Here is a 22,302-nt window from a genome sequence, read left to right as displayed (position 1 = left end):
AATATTTTATTATTTCACATAAATTCCATGGAAGAGTGGGGAAAGACAACACAATACGGTGTTAAATTAAAGATAATTTTCTTTTACGTAGGAAAGGAAAAGAAACCATTTATCAATAGAAAAGAAGGCCCTTCTTCCTTTAGAGAAAAAATGTTCTTTTCCCATAGGAAAATAAAGTTTATTTTTTTCATAAGAAAATAATGTTCTTTCCCATAGGAGGAGAGGACCCTTGTTCATAGGCAAAGGCACTTTTACCCATAGGAAAAGAAGACTACAGAAAGTCATCTTAAAGAAAACCAGAAGGTGTTCTTATAGAATACCAGAAAGTCTTCTTAAAGAAGACCAGAAGTTCTTCTTATAGAAGATCAGAAGGTCTTCTTACGGGACGCTGCTGTCATCCGTATACATGCCTTTTGAGGCCCCAGACCCACCAAACCTGGATGACCGACGGTTGCTCGGTGGTATGATGGGTACCTGCAACGTGATCCTGGGATGCGACGCAAACGCTCACCATTTCCAATGGGGCAGCAAGGACACCAACAAAAGGGGCGAGTCTATATTCGATTTTATTTTATCATATAATTTACGAATATGTAACAGGGGTAATGATCCAACCCTAAAATTAGGGATAGGGAGGAGGTCATCGACCTAACCCTCTCTAATCTAAATGATTCCGTCCTAAGGAATTGGAGGGTATCTAAAGAATGTTCCTTCTCGGATCATATGAAGATATCCTTTGATATCTTTTTGGGCGGAGGTCGCCAAATTCCTTATAGGAACCCGCGAAGAACAAACTGGGATAAGTACACGGAACTAACGAGTTCTCAACTGGCTCTTAATATTAATGTAGAATCAATTGAGGATCTTAATGGGACCGTAAAAAATCTTACAGACGTTCTTCTCCGTTGCCATAAGGAATCCTGTCCACTAACCTATCCTGGGAAGAAATCTCAGCCTGTGTGGTGGAACAAGAAACTTGGCGAGCTTAGAAAAACCACCAGGCGACTGTATAACAGGGCGCATGAGACTAAACTCGACATTGATTGGGACTCCTACAAGGTGAGTTTCAATAAATACAAGAGTGCGATCAAGCGAGCTAAGAAAAAATCTTGGGCTAATTTCTGTGAGTCAGTAGAAGGAGTCAACGATGCAGTTAGGTTTCGAAGATTACTTTCCAAGGACCCTAAATCCATCGGAAGTATCAAGAAGCAAGATGGTGCGTGGACAGACTCTGCTACCGCGACTCTTATGGGCCGATTCCGTACAGCGAGGCGAGTCGTGTCGCGTTGCCAAATGCAATTTTTCGATTCCGTATGGCAATATCGCCTGACGTCGTCAAATTTTGTCGCCGAAATGTTCATTTTCCGGCGACAACAAATTAGCTGTCGCCGTACATTTTTACTAACGAATAAAAATAAAATAAAAAAAAATAAAAATAACTTGTTATCGACGATTATTTTCTATCGCTGTACGTAGTGCATTTTTTAAATTTTGTCACAGAGACGATAGACGACGCGACATGACTCGCCTCGCTGTACGGAATCGGCCCATTAACCTCTTGGCAGAGACCCACTTCCCAGGCTGTAAGGATGCGGACACCGTCAATAATGAATGCGACGACCTCCAAATTCAAGAGCCTATGGATTCGGATCTCATTGATAAGGTGGTTAACAGAAATAAGATTAAATGGGCTGTCAACACTTTCAAGCCATATAAGTCACATGGACCGGATGGTATAACGCTGGCGATGCTTCAATTTGCATCGCCACGTTTATATAGAATCCTGGAGGAGATCTATAGGGCGTGTTTGACTCTCTCATATGTACCGGGTCTGTGGAGAGAGGCAAAAGTTACTTACATTCCCAAAGCGGGAAAACCTAGTCACTCTGCACCAACTACAGACTACAGACCCATCATCAGTTTACCATCCTTTCTCCTTAAGACTCTCGAAAGACTGATCGATCTGGAGATAAGGAGCCATGTAGACACCGCCTCTATAAGCAACTCACAACACGCCTATATTAAAGGCAAATCTGTGGAGTCTGCCTTGCATGAGGTGGTTGGCTTCATTGAGAGGAATATGGAAAACTCAAACTTTACCTTGGCTGCCTTTTTGGACATAGAAGGAGCTTTTAACAACGTAGAACTTGAGTCCATTTAACTCTCACTTAAGAAAGTTAACACACCTGAACCACTAACTTGTTGGATAAATAATATGCTAGAAAGCAGAATTATAAACTCCAGCATTGGGGAGACAAAAATTAGGACAACAGTAACTAGAGACACCCCCCAAGGAGGGGTGCTCTAACCGTTACTGTGGCTACTTGTTATAAACAATATTTTGACTGACCTGGACAATCAAGGTATAAAAGTTGTTGCCTATGCGGACGACGTAGTACTACTGATTTCCGGTAAGTTTCCGTCAACCATTTCGGAGCTTATGCAGGGAGCATTATCGACTCTGTCGTGCTGGGCTAAGGTCAATGGCCTTGGAGTAAACCCAACCAAGACAGAACTGGTAATGTTCACGAGAAAGCGTAAGCTCGGCGTATTTGTACCACCAACACTGGATGGAGTGCAGCTTCAGCTCTTGCCCAAAGGCAAAGTACCTTGGCACAATCCTGGACTGTCAATTGCGATGGAACAGGAATGCTGAGGAGCGGGCGAAGAGAGGATTGGTTGCACTTTATTCATGTAAGAATTCTATTGGGAAAAGTTGGGGTCTAAACCCATCGATTATACACTGGTTGTATAATACCGTGGTTAGACCCATCTTATGGTTATCTTGTTTGGTGGCACTCACTGCGCCAAAAATCGACATCCAGTAGGCTTGACAAGGTGCAAATCTGCCGCGATTCTCATAACTGGAGCCACCAGGAGCACACCACAGGCTGCTCTGAACGCAGTGCTGAACTTAAAACCACTGAGTCTCAGCATTAAGTGTCAGGCAACTCGCAGTGCCCTACGGCTGCATGAACAGGATCTCTGGCGCGGTTGTACCTATGGGCATGGATGTATCCTGAACGAATCAGGCATAAATGTGAACCAACGCGGAAAACTGAGCGACTATATATCACTAGTCCTGAGATTTTGCGATATAGACGTCGTTATACCTAGTAGAGACGACTGGAACCGCAGTAACCCCCCTCTGGACGGTCTGGCTTTTTATACAGACGGTGCCAAGATGGAGGAAGGTACCGGGGCTGGCGTCTACTGTGAAAGGCTATCTCTTGAGTACACCTACAGGCTATACAGCAACTGTAGTGTTTTCCAGGCTGAAATCTTCGCGATTTGGAAGGCAGCGGAATTGATAAAAAGTTTGGATGCAGAAATCTTTGAACCGGTGACTATCTTTGTGGATAGTCAAGCGGCTCTTAAAGCCATCAAATCCTGCAACATCAAATCCGATGTCGTCCTTAAGTGTATATTAGCCTTGGAAACGCTAACTAACGGCTTCCGGCTATGCTGGGTACCAGGACACCGCGACTATTTGGGTAATGAAAGAGCAGACGAATTAGCTAGACGAGGATCGCAGTCTACAGATCTAGCTAACGCTGCCTCTATCAAACCACCCATTTGTCATTTATTTCAAAAAATTGAAACGTTCTCTGACAAAAGAGCCAGTGAATTGTGGCATAATGAACCTAGGTGCATTGTGGCAAGATCCATATGGCCGTCTCTGTCAGTCAAAAGAACGAACTCTCTGTTGAACCTGAGTAAAGCTGAAGTTAGAGTAATGACGGGAGTCATTACTGGACACTGCTATATCAGGGCCCATACCATCAAATTTGATGAGGCTCTGTGAGGATGAGGAGGAGTTAGAGACGATCAAGCACATCCTGTGTCGTTGTCCAGCCTTGGCTCGTAGACGGCATAGGTTAGTAGGTGTTCACTTTCCACCGTGTCTAACTTTCTACTCAACTGTGGAACCTGCTGTGATCTACAACATCATCAAAAATCAAAAGCAACCTGAACGCGTAAATTAATTCAACTATTCTGCCTACCATTAAAAATAAATCTTTTTTCCTCCTCTAAAACTATTCCTCCCCTCTTAAACTTTCTTGTAATTTAACCTAACCTACGGGTCGATTATGGATAGCAACCCAACTCCAGTTGCGTTGACCACAGCAAATTTAGTAATAGAATTTTCTATTTCCACAAGACCAGAAGGCCTTCTTATAGAAGAGCAGAAGGCCTTCTTATAAAAGGCCAGAAGGCCTTGTTATAGAAGACCAAAAGGCCTTCTTATAAACCACTTTGAAGTCTGTATATTGACTACCGAAGGTCTATTTATAGACGACTAGAAGGAAGGGTCTTTTATAAACGACTGGAAGGCATTTTCCCTATGGAAAAAAATATATTTTCCCTATGGAAAAGAAGGCTTTCTTCCAATTGGAAGCAATAGGGGTTTCCCTAAGGAAAATACGGCCCCTTTCCATAAGGAAAAGAAGGCTCCTTTCCCTAAGGAAAAGAAGTCACATTTCCCTAAAGAAAAGAAACCTATTTTTCCCTAAGGATAGAAGCCACTATTTTCCATAAGGAAGGATGCCACTTTTCCCTAAGGAAGGGCGCCACTATTCCCATAAGGAAATAAACTTATTTTCCCTAAGGAAAGACGCAACTTTTCCCTAATGGAAGAATCATTTTTTCCATAAGGAAAATAAGATTCTTTTTTCCCTAAGGAAGGAAGCCACGTTTCCCTAAGGGAAATAAGTCTATTTTTCCCTAAGGAAATGCGACTCTTTTTCTCCCTAAGGAAAGGAAGACTCTTTTTTCCATAAGGAAGAGAAGACTCTTTTCCCTAAGGAAAATAAGGCATTTTCCCAAAGAAAAAGAAGGCTCTTTCCCAAAGAAAAAGAAACCTATTTTCCGCAAAGCAATCGGTTTCCCTGACGAAAAGAAGACAATTTTCTCTAACAATAATAAGACTCGTTTCCATAGGAAAAATAAGGCTCTTTTCCTAATGGAAAAGAAGGATTTTTTCCTTATGGAAAAGAAGCCTCTGTTCGCTAAATAAAAGAAGGCTCTTTTCTTCAAGAAAGGAAGCCATTTTAGATAAGGAAAAGAAGGTTCTCTCCCTAGGAAAAAAATAGAAGCTGGCTGAATGAAGTAGCACTCTTCTAACCATAGATGACGGACTCTTTTATCCATAAAATAAATGTTATTATGTCCACGGAAGCAGGTTCTTCTTTCCATAAAAGCAAGTCTCTTCTATTCATATAAGCAGCCTACAGAATAAAGTCGGTTCTATACCCATATTAGAAGACATCCTCTGTCCACAAAACAAGGGCTCTTTTAAACAAAGAAGAAGGCCTCTTTTATCTTTAGAGGAAGGACCCTTCTGTCTATAGAAACAGGTCTCTTTTTTCTATCGAAGAAGACCTCGTCTGTGGTAGAAAGACTCTTCCATCTGTGGAAGATGACATGTATAGTCCATGGAAGCCACTTCTATCCACAGAAGTTACCTTTTTTATGCATAGAAGAAGGCCTCTTCAGTCCAAAGATGCTGGCCTCTTCTATCCATAGAAGCTAGCCCCATTTATCAATGTAAAAGCTGGCCTCTTCTATACACAGAAAGAAAAAGTCCTGTATAGTCCATGGAAGCCACTTCTATCCTTCTATCCGCAGAAGATGGCCTTTTTATCCATAGAAGTACAAAGATACTGGCCTCTTCTATCCATAGAAGCTAGTCCCTTTTATCCATAGAAGAAGGCCTCTTCTACCTGTATAAGCTCTCCTCTTCTATACACAGAAACTGCCCTTCTTATCCATAGAAGACTCTTCTACCCATATTAGAACGGATTTTCATAAAAGTAGGAATCTTCTATCAACAGAAGAAAATCTCTTCTGTCCATAGAAACAGAACTCTTCTATCCTTAGACGCACATCTGCCTATTGAATCAGGCCTATTCTATCCATAGGACAAGACCTCTTCTGTCCAAGACGGAAGACGGTATCTTCTATCACACAAAATAAGTTGGCTTGTATCATAAGGAAAGGCCTCTTCTATCTATGAAAGAAGGCCTTTTCTATTCTCTTATATTGATAAATATATACAATCCTTTCTGAGGGAGAGAGAGAGTGACTTCATCTGTCCATAGAAAATATCTCTTTAATATCCATAGAAGAAACATTTTTTTTATAGAATTTCACTTTTACTGTAAGAATACTTTTTTGGTTCCTTTTCATTTGTCCGAGATCCATTTTCATTATGCCGAGAGTTTATTCGCACTTTAAATATTTCTCCAGGCAGCCAATTTTTATTCTCCTAGAAAAATATAAAACAATAAAAGTGAGGTTATGTGATCGTAATTTCCCATTTCTACTTACCTTTGGATTTGCCGCTCTCACTTGGGCAATCGCTGCAGAATTGCGATATTTTTTAGGTACCACAAATTTGAAAATTGGACGAAAAAATGCAAAATAAATAATTTCCGCAATAGAAATAAAACTGAATCCCATAAAGAGGCCCAATATGCCACCGGTGTTGGCTGGAAATACAAATAGGTTAAAATTAAGAGATACTCTCTCTCTCCTCTCATTCAATTCATCAATAACATACACAGAAATTCCGTAAAACCAATATAGACATTTTTCAACTCCGAGTGGATAACCGAGTCACGATAATAGAAATGCACAACGGCAATATTTCGTAGGACCTCTTCTTTGGGTAGTGCAGCCAAAATTGAATTCTGTATGGTATAATTCCTCGCAGCCAGCGGTGATGAAAAGGTTTTCGGCATAAAACTTAAATCAAAACAACTTGTCTGACAACGAGACATACAACTGCTGCTCAGATCCTCTCGAGAGAATTTCTCTTTGGCCCTTTCAATACAGAAGACACGACTAATATTACAAGATGTGGCATTATTATAGATTATCGGCAGGTAATATGGTAAGCATTGGCAGTGTTCCAGAATAAAGGCCGATAGACATTCCTGTTCACAGTGGGCTTTGGTGTAATAACGAAAAAAGCTGAGAGGTTCTTCGTCGAGGAACAAACATTGACGCCGTTGTCGTTTTATGGAACGCATTGCTGGTGATGATTCGGTAAGTTGGGTATCAATGCGAAATCGGGTTTCGGAACCCAAGGCTACCGCAACACCACTTTCACTTACAAGGGGTCTATCGATGGGACTGCCAAGATTCACCTTAAAACCAGCACCGCCCGTAGAGGAGCAGTAGTAGTCATCGACTTCAGCATTTAGGATGATAGTAACGCCCATCGATATGCCAATTCCTGGAAGCGGGGCAAAAGTAACAAGATTTTAATGGGAATTTTGTTAGGTGTTGTGGTTGGATGGATCTTACCATATGCTGCCCGAGGATAATATTTTGGTGGCAAATCTGCTGGATAACCGTGTTCGGGATTCCAATCAACCGGTATAACATTGGCACTGTAAGAAAGGCTAGACAAAGTGCGATATCTACAAGGTGGACAATAAGATAGCAAAAAGGGTTATGAATAAAGTGGAATGGAGGGTCCTTCTAAACATAGAAGCAGGCCTCTTCTATCCATGAAGCAGGCCTCTTCTATCCATAGAAGCAGACCTCTTCTATCCATAGAAGCAGGCCTCTTCTATCCATAGAAGCAGGCCTTTTCTATCCATAGAAGCAGGCCTCTTCTATCCTTAGAAGTAGGTCTCTTCTATCCATAGAAGCAGGCCTCTTCTATCCATAGAAACAGGCCTCTTGTATCCGTAGAAGCAGACCTCTTCTATCCATAGAAGCAGGCCTCTTCTATCCATAGAATCTGTCGTCATATATCCATAGAAGCAGGCCTTTTCTATCCATTGAAGGAGGTCTCTTCCGTCCATAGAAGCAGGCCTCTTCTATCCATAGAAGCAGGCCTTTTCTATCCATAGAAGCAGGCCTCTTCTATCCATAGAAACAGGCCTCTTCTATCCATAGAGACAGGCCTCTTCTACGCATAGAAACAGGCCTCTTCTATCCATAGGATCTGGCGTCATCTGTCCATAGAAGCAGGCGTATTCTATCCATAGAATCAGGCCTCTTCTATCGATAGAAGCAGGCCTCTTCTATCCATAGAATCAGGCCTCTTCTATTCATAGAAGCAAGCCTCTTCTATCCTTAGAAGTAGGCCTCTTCTATCCTTAGAAGTAGGTCTCTTCTATCCATAGAAGCAGGTTTCTTCTATCGATGGAATCTGGCGTCATCTCTCCATAGAAGCAGGCGTCTTCTATCCATAGAATCAGGCCTCTTCTATCAATAGAATCAGGCCTCTTCTATCGACAGAAGCAGGCCTCTTCTATCCATAGAATCAGGCCTCTTCTATCCAGAGTATCTGGCGTCATCTATCCATAGAAGCAGGCCTCTTCTATCCATAGAGACAGGCCTCTTCTATGCATAGAAACAGGCCTCTTCTATCCATAGGATCTGGCGTCATCTGTCCATAGAAGCAGGCCTCTTCTATCCATAGAAGCAAGCCTCTTCTATCCTTAGAAGTAGGCCTCTTCTATCCTTAGAAGTAGGTCTCTTCTATCCATAGAAGCAGGTTTCTTCTATCGATGGAATCTGGCGTCATCTCTCCATAGAAGCAGGCGTCTTCTATCCATAGAATCAGGCCTCTTCTATCAATAGAATCAGGCCTCTTCTATCGACAGAAGCAGGCCTCTTCTATCCATAGAATCAGGCCTCTTCTATCCAGAGTATCTGGCGTCATCTATCCATAGAAGCAGGCCTCTTCTATCCATAGAGACAGACCTCTTCTATGCATAGAAACAGGCCTCTTCTATCCATAGAATCAGGCCTCTTCTATCCATAGAATCAGGCCTCTTCTATCCATAGAAGCAAGCCTCTTCTATCCTTAGAAGTAGGCCTCTTCTATCCTTAGAAGTAGGTCTCTTCTATCCATAGAAGCAGGTTTCTTCTATCGATGGAATCTGGCGTCATCTCTCCATAGAAGCAGGCCTCTTCTATCCATAGAATCAGGCCTCTTCTATCAATAGAATCAGGCCTCTTCTATCGACAGAAGCAGGCCTCTTCTATCCATAGAATCAGGCCTCTTCTATCCAGAGTATCTGGCGTCATCTATCCATAGAAGCAGGCCTCTTCTATCCATAGAATCAGGCCTCTTCTGTCCATAGAAGGAGGTCTCTTCCGTCCATAGAAGCAGGCCTTTTCTATCCATAGAAGCAAGCCTCTTCTATCCATAGAAGCAGGCCTCTTCTATACATATAAGCAGGCCTCTTTTATCCATAGGATCTGGCGTCATCTGTCCATAGAAGAAGGCGTCTTCTATCCATAGAAGCAGGTCTCTTCTATCCATAGAAGCAGGTCTCTTCTATCCATAGAAGCAGGTCTCTTCTATCCTTAGAAGCAGTCCTCTTCTACACATAGAAACAGTCCTTTTCTGTTCATAGAAGCAGGCCACTTCTATCCTTAGAAGCAGACATCTTCTAACCATAGAAGGAGGTATTTTCTGTCCATAGAATCTGGTCTCTTCTATCCAAAGAATCTGCCATCTTCTATCTATAGAAGCAGGTCTCTTCCTACTATAGAAACAGGCGTCTTCTATCCATAGTAACACGTCTCTTCTATCCAAAGAAGCAGGTCTCTTCTATCCATAGAAGCAGGTCTCTTCCATCCATAGAAGCAGGCCTCTTCTATACATATAAGCAGGCCTCTTTTATCCATAGGATCTGGCGTCATCTGTCCATAGAAGAAGGCGTCTTCTATCCATAGAAGCAGGTCTCTTCTATCCCTAGAAGCAGGTCTCTTCTATCCTTAGAAGCAGTCCTCTTCTATCCATAGAAACAGTCCTTTTCTGTCCATAGAAGCAGGCCACTTCTATCCTTAGAAGCAGACATCTTCTAACCATAGAAGGAGGTATTTTCTGTCCATAGAATCTGGTCTCTTCTATCCAAAGAATCTGCCATCTTCTATCTATAGAAGCAGGTCTCTTCCTACTATAGAAGCAGGCGTCTTCTATCCATAGTAACACGTCTCTTCTATCCAAAGAAGCAGGTCTCTTCTATCCATAGAAGCAGGTCTCTTCCATCCATAGAAGCAGTCGTCTTCTATCAAGAGAAATATCCTATGGAATAAAGCCTCTTCTGACAATAGAAGTTGACCTCTTCTATCCACAGATGTTGACCTCTTCTATCCATAGAAGTTGACCTCTTCTATCCATAGAATAAGGTATATTCTGTCTATAGAATCTGCCCTCTTGTCAACAAAAGAAGGCCTATTCTATCCATAAAGAAAGAATACTTCTTTACATAGAAGAACTCATCTTATGTTCATAGACTATTGCCTTCTCTATCAATAAAAAAGCCTCTTCTGTCCATAGAATAAGGTCTTGTCTCTTTTGTCTTCTCTTCTCAACTTACTTTTTCCTATAAAGAAATGATGGATGCAAGGTGTTGAAGGCACAGCAGAGACCCTCATCCGTTACAATTTCACGAAATAATTCACTGCAGTTGTATTTAATGGAACCGATTTGACAGGAGACAAGCATACGGGAGCAAGGTTGTGAATGCTGAAAAGAGAGGGAGTATCATCATATACACAATACATTCAAACCCCAAAAAAGTAAATATATACCGCAATAATAAAATCCGCAAGTTCCAAATCATTGTTTTTAAATTGCTCCGAATACTCCAATGCCGGATCAAGGGTGTTTTCGGTATTGCATAGGTATTTCAAGGCTGCATGTTCTTTGGAATCTCTGGAAGAGAGAACAAATTGCCTTTCAACAAATTACCTTTTATGAGAACCCCCCCAAAAAGACCCTACTTTGTATAATTCACCACTTTATACTTCGCGGCCTGATTCATGTTACACACAGTCAAAGCTGGCAGGGGAATCTTTGAAATCGGTGTTGGGTGGGGATTTATGCCAATGATCACCGGTGTACTATCCCATTTGCCGTAGATGTTGGATATGAGGTGAACCACAAAAACGGAACAGATTATAAAGGCGGAAAGAAAGAAAAACCTGGAAGTAATGTGGATTATTAGGGGTTTTAAAAGTTCTTAGGTGCTCAACTTACTTTTCCCAATTCGTTAGAGAATTGTCATTCAAATATTTCAAGCCATGCAATGTTGTATCCTGCAGATATTTTTTAAGATTACCCATACAATACATTTCCAATTGTTTACTTCTTTTTAGTTTCCTTTGCGACGACGGTGGGGGAGAGTATGCCATGTTGGTAATGGTCGATGGTTCAATGCTAAATGAGGTAGACAGACACTCATTGATAAGGTTAATGTCAAGGTAATCATTTAATGCTCAGACGGTACTTTAACATGCAATGAGGTTAATGGTTTTTAATTTGTTGCATAGAAACGCATTAAGATTTAAGCGACATTCTTAATTACACTGAAAGAAATTAGGGCTTACATAGAGGCATAAGTATGTACATAACCTAAAAAGGAAAGAACTTTCTACGTTTAGTCCAGCTGGTGGAAACAAGTGCCGAATTATCTGAAGAATAATAGTCATGTACCGAAACTATCGTTTCCGCAGCTCAAATTGACGGGCCGGTTTCAGAATAGAATAGAAAAGAATAGCAACCGGTCTCATTGAAAGAAGGTTATCTTATTAAAACAGGTACGTGTACAGGAACCGATATAAGAGAGGATGTAGAGTAGCATTGAAAGTCCAGCAGGAAGCTTCAACGCGCCAGATGCTCGGTATAAATCAGTAAAGGCTGATACAACGAACGAAAGTGTATCGACGAGATGTGGTTCTGTAGGCCGACTTTAAACGGGCTTCAGCTCGTCTATAGAGAGGGGCTTTAGTCAGTCTATAGAGATGTGATTCACTTCCACTGAAGTGACCTATTTCTGTGAACAAAAGTGATCTTATATAGACCATCTATAGACGGATGTGGCCTGCTTCTATCAACAGCGGAACTTCTTCTATGGATTGAGAAGGCCTGCTTTTATACCAGAGGCCTGCGTCTATAGATAGAAGAGGAATTATTCTATGGACAGAAAATGTCTTGTTCTATAATGGCGAATGTCACCTCAGTTTTAATAGACAGAAGAGGTCAGCTTCTATGGACAGAAAATATCTTCTATGCGTAGTAGAGACTTATTTAATAGAAAGAAGAGGACAGAAGTCAGCTTCTATACACAAACGATGCCAGCTTCTATGGACAGGAGATGCCTTCTTCTATGGATAGAAGAGGTCTCTTTTCCGTTCATAGAATATACCATCCTCTATGGACAAAAAAGACCTTCGTCTGTGAATAGAAGTGGTCTTCTTTTATGGATGAAAGTGTTCTGCTTCTATAGACAGAAGAGGTCTGCTTTTGTAGGCAGAAAAGGTCGTCGTCTGTGGATATAAAATGCATTCTTTTGTGGACAGGAGATGTCTTCTTCTATAGATAGATAGTCAATGTCTCTAAAGTTGTGATTCAGCTAGTCTATAGAGACGATAGAGGCTTTACTCTTCTATGAATAGAGAAGGTTTGCTTCTATGGATACAAGAAGACAACTTCAATGGACAGAAGAAGTCTTCTTTTGTTGACATAAGAAACCAGTTTCAATAGATAGGAGAGACCAGCATCTATGGACAGAAAAGATCTTCTTCTATAGAAGAAGAGGTATCATCTATAGAAAGAAGAGGCCTTCTTTTATAGACAGAGGCCAGCCTCTATGGACTGAAGATGTCTTCTTCTATAGATAGAAGAGGTCTCTTTTCTGTCCATAGAAGAGTCCAGCTTCTATGAACAAAAAGGACCTTTGTCTATGGATAGAAGAGACCTTTTTTATGGATAAAAGTGTTTTGTTTCTATAGACAAAAGAGGTCTGTTTCTGTAGACAGAAAAAGCCGTCGCCTGTGGATAAAAGATGCATTCTTCTATGGACAGGATATGTCTTCTTCTTGGCGTCTGTGGAAAGAAGAGGTCTTCTTTTATAAACAGAAAGCGCAGTAGTCATATATAAATAATTGCTCTAACTCGTATATGATCTTTTATAAAGACTCCCATCAAATCGTCTATAAAGATTGCTTTTAGCTTGTCTATAAAGACTTCCTAAGGCTCGCTGTAATGCCTACCTAACTCTTGTAAAGACTCCTTTTCGTTTGTCGAATCCCTTTACCTCTTCCACATATTCCCCCTTTCGTTCGTCTATAAAGACTGCCTAATTTAGGACCTCCATACGCTTGTCTGTTAAGACCCCCTTCAGCTCGTCTATAAACAACCCCTTAGGCTCTAGAAAGACTCTCTTCAGCTCGTCTATAAAGACTCGCTACAGCACGTCTATAAAGGTTCTTTAAAGCTCGTCTATAAAGACTCCCAAATGTTCGTATAAAAGGACTCGCTTACGCTCGTCAATAAACACACACGTCAGCATGTTTAAAAGAATAAAAAGTCTCCCTCCCTTACGCTCGTCTATAAAGACTCCCTTCAGTTCTTCAACAAAGACTCCCTAACGCTCGTCTATAAAGACTCCCAAACGCTCATCTATAAAGACTCCCTAACGCTCGTCTATAAAGACTTCCTAACGCTCGTCTATAAAGACTTCCTAAGGCTCGTCTATAAGGACTCCCTAACGCTCGTCTATAAAGACTCCCTAACGCTCGTCTATAAAGACTCCCTAACGGTAGTCTATAAAGACTCCCTAACGCTCGTCTCTAGAGACTCCCTAACGCTCGTCTATAAAGACTCCCTAACGCTCGTCTATAAAGACTCCCTAACGCTCGTCTATAAAGACTCCCTAACGCTCGTCTATAAAGACTCCCTAACGCTCGTCTATAAAGACTCCCTAACGCTCGTCTATAAAAATTCCCTAACGCTCGTCTATAAAGACTCCCTTCATCTCGTCTATATAGACTCGTCTATAAAGACTCCTTAACGCTCGTCTATAAAGACTCCCTAACGCTAGTCTATAAAGACTCCCTAACGCTAGTCTATAAAGACTCCTTAACGCTCGTCTATAAAGACTCCCTAACGCTCGTCTATAAAGACTTCCTAACGCTCGTCTATAAAGACTTCCTAAGGCTCGTCTATAAGGACTCCCTAACGCTCGTCAATAAAGACTCCCTAACGCTCGTCTATAAAGACTCCCTAACGGTAGTCTATAAAGACTCCCTAACGCTCGTCTCTAGAGACTCCCTAACGCTCGTCTATAAAGACTCCCTAACGCTCGTCTATAAAGACTCCCTAACGCTCGTCTATAAAGACTCCCTAACGCTCGTCTATAAAGATTTCCTAACGCTCGTCTATAAAGACTCCCTTCATCTCGTCTATATAGACTCGTCTATAAAGACTCCTTAACGCTCGTCTATAAAGACTCCCTAACGCTAGTCTATAAAGACTCCCTAACGCTAGTCTATAAAGACTCCTTAACGCTCGTCTATAAAGACTCCCTAACGCTCGTCTATAAAGACTTCCTAACGCTCGTCTATAAAGACTTCCTAAGGCTCGTCTATAAGGACTCCCTAACGCTCGTCAATAAAGACTCCCTAACGCTCGTCAATAAAGACTCCCTAACGCTCGTCTATAAAGACTCCCTAACGGTAGTCTATAAAGACTCCCTAACGCTCGTCTCTAGAGACTCCCTAACGCTCGTCTATAAAGACTCCCTAACGCTCGTCTATAAAGACTCCCTAACGCTCGTCTATAAAGACTCCCTAACGCTCGTCTATAAAGATTTCCTAACGCTCGTCTATAAAGACTCCCTTCATCTCGTCTATATAGACTCCCTTCATCTCGTCTATAAAGACTCCCTAAAGCTCGTCTATAAAGACTCCTTAACGCTCGTCTATAAAGACTCCCTAACGCTAGTCTATAAAGACTCCCTAACGCTCGTCTATAAAGACTCCTTAACGCTCGTCTATAAAGACTCCCTAACGCTCGTCTATAAAGACTCCCTTCATCTCGTCTATAAAGACTCCCTTCATCTCGTCTATGAAGACTCACTTCATCTCTTCTATGAAGACTCACTTCAGCTCATCTATAAATACTCCCTTCATCTCTTCTATAAGGAGTTCCTTCAGCTCGACTTTTTTCCTTTCACAAATAAACAAAATACAATTTACGATACTCGACATTGGTTTTATTTACGTTACTTTACTTATTCACTAATTGGTTTACATTAAACATCTACAAAACTCCTGTAAAAAAAATAAAGTTTATATTATACCGCTTCCATTAAAAGAAGACCTCTTTGACCCCTTCCCGCCTCTTATAGAATGCCGATGCCTTTTGACTCCTCTATATATTTCTTCCGGCATCCAATTTTTATTTACCTAAAATAAACAAAGAATAAAAGTGAGGTTAAATTTAAAGCAATTACTCAATCCGAAATACCAACCTGTGGAGCTGCACGAACTTGGGTAATCAACATAGAATTGCGATATTTTTTCGGTATCAGAAATTTGAAAATTGGCCGAAAAAATGCAAAATAAATAATTTCCGCTATAGAAATAAAACTGAAGCCCATAAAGAGGCCCAAAATGCCGCCTATGTTTGCTATAAATAGAAAAGCATCAAGATATTTTCCTCCAAACCTTAAAGTCCCTTTAACTTACACAAAAACTCAGTAAATCCAATATAGACATTTTTCAATTCCGAATGAATAACCGATTCACGATAATAGAAATGCATGACTGCAATATTCCGTTGCACCTCTTCCTTGGACATGTTGTATAATATACTGCTCTGTATGGTATAATTAATCGTAGCCAGCGGTGAAGAAAATGTATCCGGCATAAAAGTCAAATCGAAGCATGTTGTCAAACAACGTGATAGACATTTACTGCCATGATTTTGAGAAAATTCCTGCTTGGTTCTTTCGATACAAAAAACACGACTGATATTACAAAATGTAGAATTGTTGTGGATCAGCGGGAGATAATATGGTACGCAACCGCAACGATCTATTAGAAAAGCTGCCAGGCATTCATTTTCACAATGAGTCTTGGTGTAATAGCGATAGAATGCCAATGGCTCTTCGTTGAGAAATAAACATCGACGTCGACGACGATTTATAGAACGTATGGCCGGTGATGATTCGGTGAGTAGGGCATCAATACGAAATCTTGTTTCCGAACCTAGACGTACAGCAACACCACCCTCACTTATGAGGGGTCGATCAACAGGACTTGCAAGATTTACTTTAAAGCCGGCACCGCTGCTGGAGGAACAATAGTATTCATCAACTTCGGCATTCAGTATGAGAGTAAGACCCATTGATATGCCAGTTACTGGAAGGTGAAAGAGAGAGAGGGAGAGATGGAGGGGAAGGCTTTTAATATGCTGTAAGCGCTTTTCATGGCTAACTTACCGTATGTTGGTCGAGGATAATATTTTGCTGGTAATTGCTTCGGATAACCAGTCTCAGGATTCCAATCAACCGGCACAATATCGGCACCGTTTTTAAGACCATTCAGTGTATGATAGCTGTTAAGTAAAAGTGTGTTTACATCGTAAGTCTGGTTTTTTTTTAAAGATTTTTTTTTTCAATATTTTCCTGAAGCCTGAAATTGTGGATTTTTTAAAGAATTTTCAAGGGGTTCTGGAGTCCCTCAAACGTGGATTTTTTAAACAATTTTTTAAGGGCTTCTTGAGGTTCACAAACGTGTTTTTTTGAAGAATTTTTGAAGAGCTCCTTGAGGTCTCCAATCGTGGATTTTTAAAAAAAAAACTTTAAAGGGCTTGAGGCCTATAAAAGTGGATTTTTTAAAAAAAAATTCGAAAGGCTTCTTGAGACCCACAAACGTGATTTTTAAAAAGTTTTGAGGGGCTTATTGAGGCCACCCAACGTGGAATTAAAAAAAAATTGAAAGGATGCTTAAGGCCTCCAAACGTGGATTTTTAAAGAATTTTTAAGGGCCTCGTGAGGAACGCAAGCGAATTATTGAGGGGCTTCTTGAGGCCTCCAAATGTGGATTTTTAAAGAATTTTTAATGGGCTCCTTGAGACCCACAAACGTGGATTTTTTAAACAATTTTTGAAGGGCTTCTAGAGGCCTCCATGCGTGGCTTTTTTAAACAGGTTTTGAAGGGCTTCTTGAGGCCTCCAAACGTAAATTTTTTAAACAATTTTTGGAAGTCTTCTTGAGGCCTCCAAACGTGGATTTTTAAAGAATTTTGAAGGGCTTCTTGAGGCCCTAAACGTGGATTTTTTAAATAATGTTTAAAGGTCTTCTTGAGGCCTCCATACGTGGATTTTTGTAAACAATGATTAAAGGGCTTCTTGAGGCCTCCAAACGTGGATATTTTAAGCAATTTTTGAAGGGCTTCTTGAGGCCTCCAAACTTGCATTTTTTAAACAATGATTAAAGGGCCTCTTGAGGCCTGCAAACGTGGATTTTTTAAAAAATTTTTGAAGGGTTTCTGGAGGCCTCCAAACTAGGATTTTTAAACAATTTTTGAAGGGCTTCTTGCGGCCTCCAAACAAAGGTGGATTTTTAAAGAATTTTTAATGGGCTCCTTGAGACCCACAAACGTGGATTTTTTAAACAATTTTTGAAGGGCTTCTTGAGGCCTCCATACGTGAAATTTTTAAACAATTTTTGAAGGGCTTCTAGAGGCCTCGAAACGTGATTTTTTTTAAATCTTTGAAGGGCTTCTTGAGGCCTCCAGAAGTGGATTTTCAAGAATTTTTGAAGCGTTTCTTGAGGGCTCCAAATGTGGATTTATAAAAAATTCGAAAGGTTTCTTGAGGCCCACAAACGTGGATTTTTTAAACGTGAATTTTTTAAATAAATTTTGAAGGGCTTCTTGAGGCCTCCAAATGTGGATTTTTTAAAAAAATTTTGAAGGGCTTCTTTATCCCTTCAAACGTGGATTTTTTAAAAAAATCGTTGAAGGGATTCCTGAGGCCTCCAAACGTTGATTTTTTTAAACAATTTTTGAAGAGCTTCTTGAGGCCTCCATATGTGGATTTTTTAAACAATTTTTTAAAGGCTTCCTGAGGCCTCCAAACATGGATTTTTTAAACAATTTTTGGAGGGTTTCTTAAGGCCTTCAAACGTGGATTTTTTAAAAAATTTTTGAAGGACTTCTTGAGGCCTCCAGATGTGGATTTTTTAAACAATTTTTTGAAGAGCTATTTGACCCTCAAAACGTGGATATTTTAAAGCATTTTTGAAGGGCTTCTTGAGGCCTCCAAACGTGAATTTTTTTAAACAGTTTTTGAAGAGCTTCTTGAGTCCTCCAAACGTGGATTTTTTAAACAATTTTTGGAGGATTTCTTGAGGCCTTCAAACGTGGATTTTTTAAACAATTTTTAGGAGGATTTCTTGAGGTCCCCAAACGTGGATTATTTAAACAATTTTTGGAGGATTTCTTGATGCCTCCAAACGTGGATTTTTTAAATATTTTTTGAAGGGCTTTTTGAGGTCTCATAAACGTGGATTATTTAAACAATTTTTGGAGGATTTCTTGATGCCTCCAAACGTGGATTTTTTAAATATTTTTTGAAGGGCTTTTTGAGGTCTCATAAACGTGGATTTTCTAAAGAATTTTTGAAGGGCTGTTTGAGGTCTCATAAACGTGGATTTTCTAAAGAATTTTTGAAGGGCTTCTTGAGACCTCCAGAAGTGGAATTTTTAAGAATTTTTGGAGGAATTCATGAGACCTCCAAACAATTTAAACAATTATTGAAGGGCTTGTTGAGGACTCATAAGCGTGGATTTTCTAAAGAATTTTTGAAGGACTTCTTGAGTCCTCCAAAAGTGGATTTATAAAAACTTCGAAAGGCTTCTTGAGGCCCACAAACGTGATTTTTTAAACAATTTTCGAAGGGATTTTAGAGGCCCAGAAACGTGAATTTTTTAATAAATTTGGAAAAGCTTCTTGAGGCCTCCAAATATGGATTTTTTAAACAATTTTTGAAGGGCTATTTGAGCCTCAAAACGTGGATTTTTTTAAAGTATTTTTGAAAGGATTCTTGAGGATTTTTTCAAACATTTTTGAAAGGATTCTTGAGGCCTCCAAACGTGGATTTTTTTAACAATTTTTGAAGGACTTCTTGAGGTCTCCAAACGTGGATTTTTAAAAAGTTCGAAAGGCTTCTTGAGGTCTCCAAACGTGGATTTTTAAAAAGTTCGAAAGGTTTCTTGAGGCCCACAAACCTGATTTTTTAAACAATTTTTGAAGGGCCCAGAAACGTGAATGTTTTAAACAATTTTTGAAGGGCTTTTTAAGGTCTCCAAACCTGGATTTTTTAAACAATTTTTGAAGGGCTTTGTTGATTTTTTAAAATTTTTTTTGACATTTTTTCAAGATTTTCCTGACGCTTTAAATCCTAAATCTTTTAAAGATTTTCCAACAAAATAAATTGTAGATATAATAAAATCGACTTCCTACTCACTTTCTTTTATAAAGAAGTGATGGGTGTAGATTATTGAAGGCACAACAAAGACCCTCGTCTGTTACGACTTCACGAAACAGCGAACTGCAATTAACATCAACGGAACTGATTTGACATGCGACAAGCATACGAGAACATGGCTGTGAATGCTGAAAAGAAAACAAAGAACTATGTTATTTATATCCGCTCGGAGCGGGAGAAAAAAGAGGTCTCCTCTTGCCACAAAAAAAAAACTACAAACTCTTACCGCTGTTATAAATTCGGATAGCTCTAAATCATTGTTTTTAAATTCCTTTGAATGTTCCAATTCCGGATCAAGAGCGGTTTCGGAATGGCATAGGTATTTCAGGGCGACATATTCTTTGGAATCTCTGCAAGGAAAGAATAATTCCTTTTAACAAATAAATGTTGAAAATATAACAAAATGAATAAACAAATAAACTATTACTTTGTATAATTCACCACTTTGGAATACATGGCCTGATTCATGTTACATACTGTCACCGCTGGTAGGGGTATCCTTAAAATCGGTGTTGGATGTGGACTTATGCCAATGATCACCGGTGTACTTTCCCATTTAGCATAAATAATCGATATAAGATGAATCACAACACCGGAACACGTTATAAAGGCAGAGAGAAAGAAAACCCTAAAAATAAATAGCCCTTTAAGGAACTCCAAATTTTTCTTCTTTTGCTTCTTCACTTACTTTTCCCAATTCGTCAATGAATTGTCTGCCAAATATTTCAGTCCATGCAATGTTGTCTCTTGCAAATATTTCTTGAGGTTACCCAGACAATAAATTTCCAATTGTTCACTTCTTTTTAGTTTTCTTTGCCGCGGAGAATGGGTCATGTTGATTGGTAATGGTCTACGGTTCAATGCTAAATGAGACTCATCGATTAACTAATGTCTGGAAATCTACAAGAAAATGACTTAATTTGTAAAGGATAATTGAAAAGCGTAGCGAATGTTAATGATGTGTAATTTGTTGCGTCAAAACTCATTTAGATTTAAATGGAATTTGCTTTCAATTACAAAGAATCCAAATAAACAACAACAGCAATGTTCTTCTATAGGGTAATGAAGAATCTCTCCTTGGGATAATGGAACTTTTGGGGATGTACCTGGGTAGAATGGTAAGGTAAGGCCCCTGCCTTAAAGCAAAGTATCTTATAAAAATGTTGGTTCATCTACAACAAGCTGGTGGTCCGATGGAAACACAAAGGTGCGAATCCGATTATTAGTAATAAGTGTTATTGGTTAACTATATATCGTTCAGTGGAACTACCTGTTAAGTGGGGTTCGTTAAGTAAGTTGAGCAGCTGTCTAACAAATGTAATTAAACTTTTGCGCTTCTCTCTCCTCAGAGGATAAAATACCTCTAACCATAGAGAAAAGAAGCCTCTTTCCTTAGAGGTGCGAAGCCTTTATCTTTATTCTAGTAGTTATGGAGAGAGAGAGAGAGAGTTTATTAAATGAAACTAATATGGAATGAGTTCTCCTTAGGAATGATAGCAAGACACTTTTCTGCATTCCCTAGAGGAGTGTTTAGTGTTAGAGGGAAGAAATATATTTTCTTAGAACAGGGATGCTCTTTTTTAAAGACTTTTTTAAAGACTCCCTTTCGGTCGTCTATAAAGACTTCCTTCCGCTCGTCTATAAAGGCTCCCTTGGTTTGGTTTGGTTTTAGGACGCGCAGCTACCGTTGTTGGCAGCTACTTCACTCGGAGACCTTGAGGTCCATTGTGATCATCCTTAAAGAAACTGTGTGTTGTGGTTAGCCTATATGTGATGATGATAGATGCTGGACTATTGCGGATTTGTTTTGAAGTTGAGTGTGTAGGTGATGCTGTGGTGATGGATGTGAGTTTATAGGTTGTTGCTGCGGTTATGATGATGGATGTAAGTTTATAATCAAGTTGTTGTGTGTGGTGACTGGTTTATACTGCAGTGATGTGCGGTGGTTGGTATATTGTAGAGATAATTCATGTATTGTTGTTGAGGTTGCGATGATGATAGACACCAGGCGACGGTTTATAATAAAAATGAAGAGGTGATTGGTAAGCATCAGATTTGTTGATGTAGAGTGGTTTTGGTGGTTTGGATGTGATGATGATGTATGCTGATTTATAAGATGGGTATTGAAAGTGGTGACTGGTCTATTCTGAAGTAATATACGGTAGTTGGTCTATTGCAGGTTTGTTGATGTGGAGTGGTTTGGTGCGATGGGTGCGATGAGTAATGGATATGCATGTGCGGCTGCTGTGATTGTGGCAAAGATGTTGATGTAGTGGATGTGATGTGGGTGTGTTGCCGCTGAGGGTGTTATTCAGAGTTGTGCTGATTTCTATCCCCCTGTGTGAAGGAGAAAGAAAAACAGTGATTAATTAGTTTTGTTTGCCAGCCATGTGAGATTTTTGGCAAATTGGTACAAGTAGATGGGGTCTATGTCGGAGAAGAAAGTGAGAGTATTTATCTCATATCTACCGAAGAATCGATGTCTCCTCGTGAGTAACGAGGGGCACCTACATAGTAGATGTTCGACCGTCTCTGTTTCTTCTGGATCTTGACATAGCCTACAGTAGTCTACACTACTGTTGTCCCATCTAGAAGTTAGGAACCTTACCATGTTGTGACCGGTAATGAGACCTACAGTGGTCTTTATCCCTAACTTATTTAGTGAGAAAAGAGAGTTGGTTCTATGCTGAGAATAGCTGGGCCAGATTGCCTTGGATACCTTACAGCCAGTTTCCATTTGCCATCTTTGCCCCGCCTTCTCAAGGAAGTAACCGCGAAGTTTCCGGATGTAGTAGCACTTTGGTGGTCTGATAGATGACTCAACTGGTAAGTCAGTCGACTGAGAGCCACCCCGTGCTAGTTCATCCGCCTCTTCGTTTCCCTTTATATCACTGTGTCCTGGAACCCAGCAAAGACCAAGGAGGTCGCGTACTTCAAGCAGAGCGTTTTTGCAGTCGAGGATAGCTTTTGAGTTTATGGTCCATGAC

At 40.1% G+C, this 22,302-nt stretch overlaps 2 protein-coding genes across 2 annotated transcripts; both read right to left on the bottom strand.

Annotated features, from left to right (window-relative positions):
• Positions 1-6,139: 6,139 nt before the first annotated feature.
• On the bottom strand, positions 6,140-11,169 carry LOC141386884 (pickpocket protein 28-like). Its single transcript, XM_073955785.1, has 8 exons — positions 11,015-11,169; positions 10,759-10,959; positions 10,567-10,690; positions 10,353-10,501; positions 7,312-7,427; positions 6,563-7,240; positions 6,331-6,491; positions 6,140-6,268 (listed from the first exon to the last, which is right to left on the bottom strand). The coding sequence occupies exons 1-8, from the start codon at positions 11,167-11,169 to the stop codon at positions 6,140-6,142; spliced, it is 1,713 nt and encodes a 570-aa protein (XP_073811886.1).
• Positions 11,170-15,010: 3,841 nt separating this feature from the next.
• LOC141406384 (pickpocket protein 28-like) lies at positions 15,011-20,215 on the bottom strand. Its single transcript, XM_073991724.1, has 8 exons — positions 20,004-20,215; positions 19,743-19,943; positions 19,542-19,665; positions 19,295-19,443; positions 16,263-16,378; positions 15,508-16,182; positions 15,291-15,448; positions 15,011-15,225 (listed from the first exon to the last, which is right to left on the bottom strand). The coding sequence occupies exons 1-8, from the start codon at positions 20,147-20,149 to the stop codon at positions 15,109-15,111; spliced, it is 1,686 nt and encodes a 561-aa protein (XP_073847825.1). The 5' UTR covers positions 20,150-20,215; the 3' UTR covers positions 15,011-15,108.
• Between the last annotated feature and the right edge of the window lie 2,087 nt (positions 20,216-22,302).

The sequence above is a fragment of the Musca autumnalis genome, unplaced genomic scaffold (assembly GCF_047663935.1).
Source record: "Musca autumnalis isolate F117 unplaced genomic scaffold, ASM4766393v1 scaffold_5, whole genome shotgun sequence".
In the NCBI taxonomy this organism is placed as follows: Eukaryota; Metazoa; Arthropoda; class Insecta; order Diptera; family Muscidae; genus Musca; species Musca autumnalis.
The sequence above is the reverse complement of the archived record's forward strand: the minus strand, read 5'-3'. Positions and strand labels throughout refer to the sequence as shown.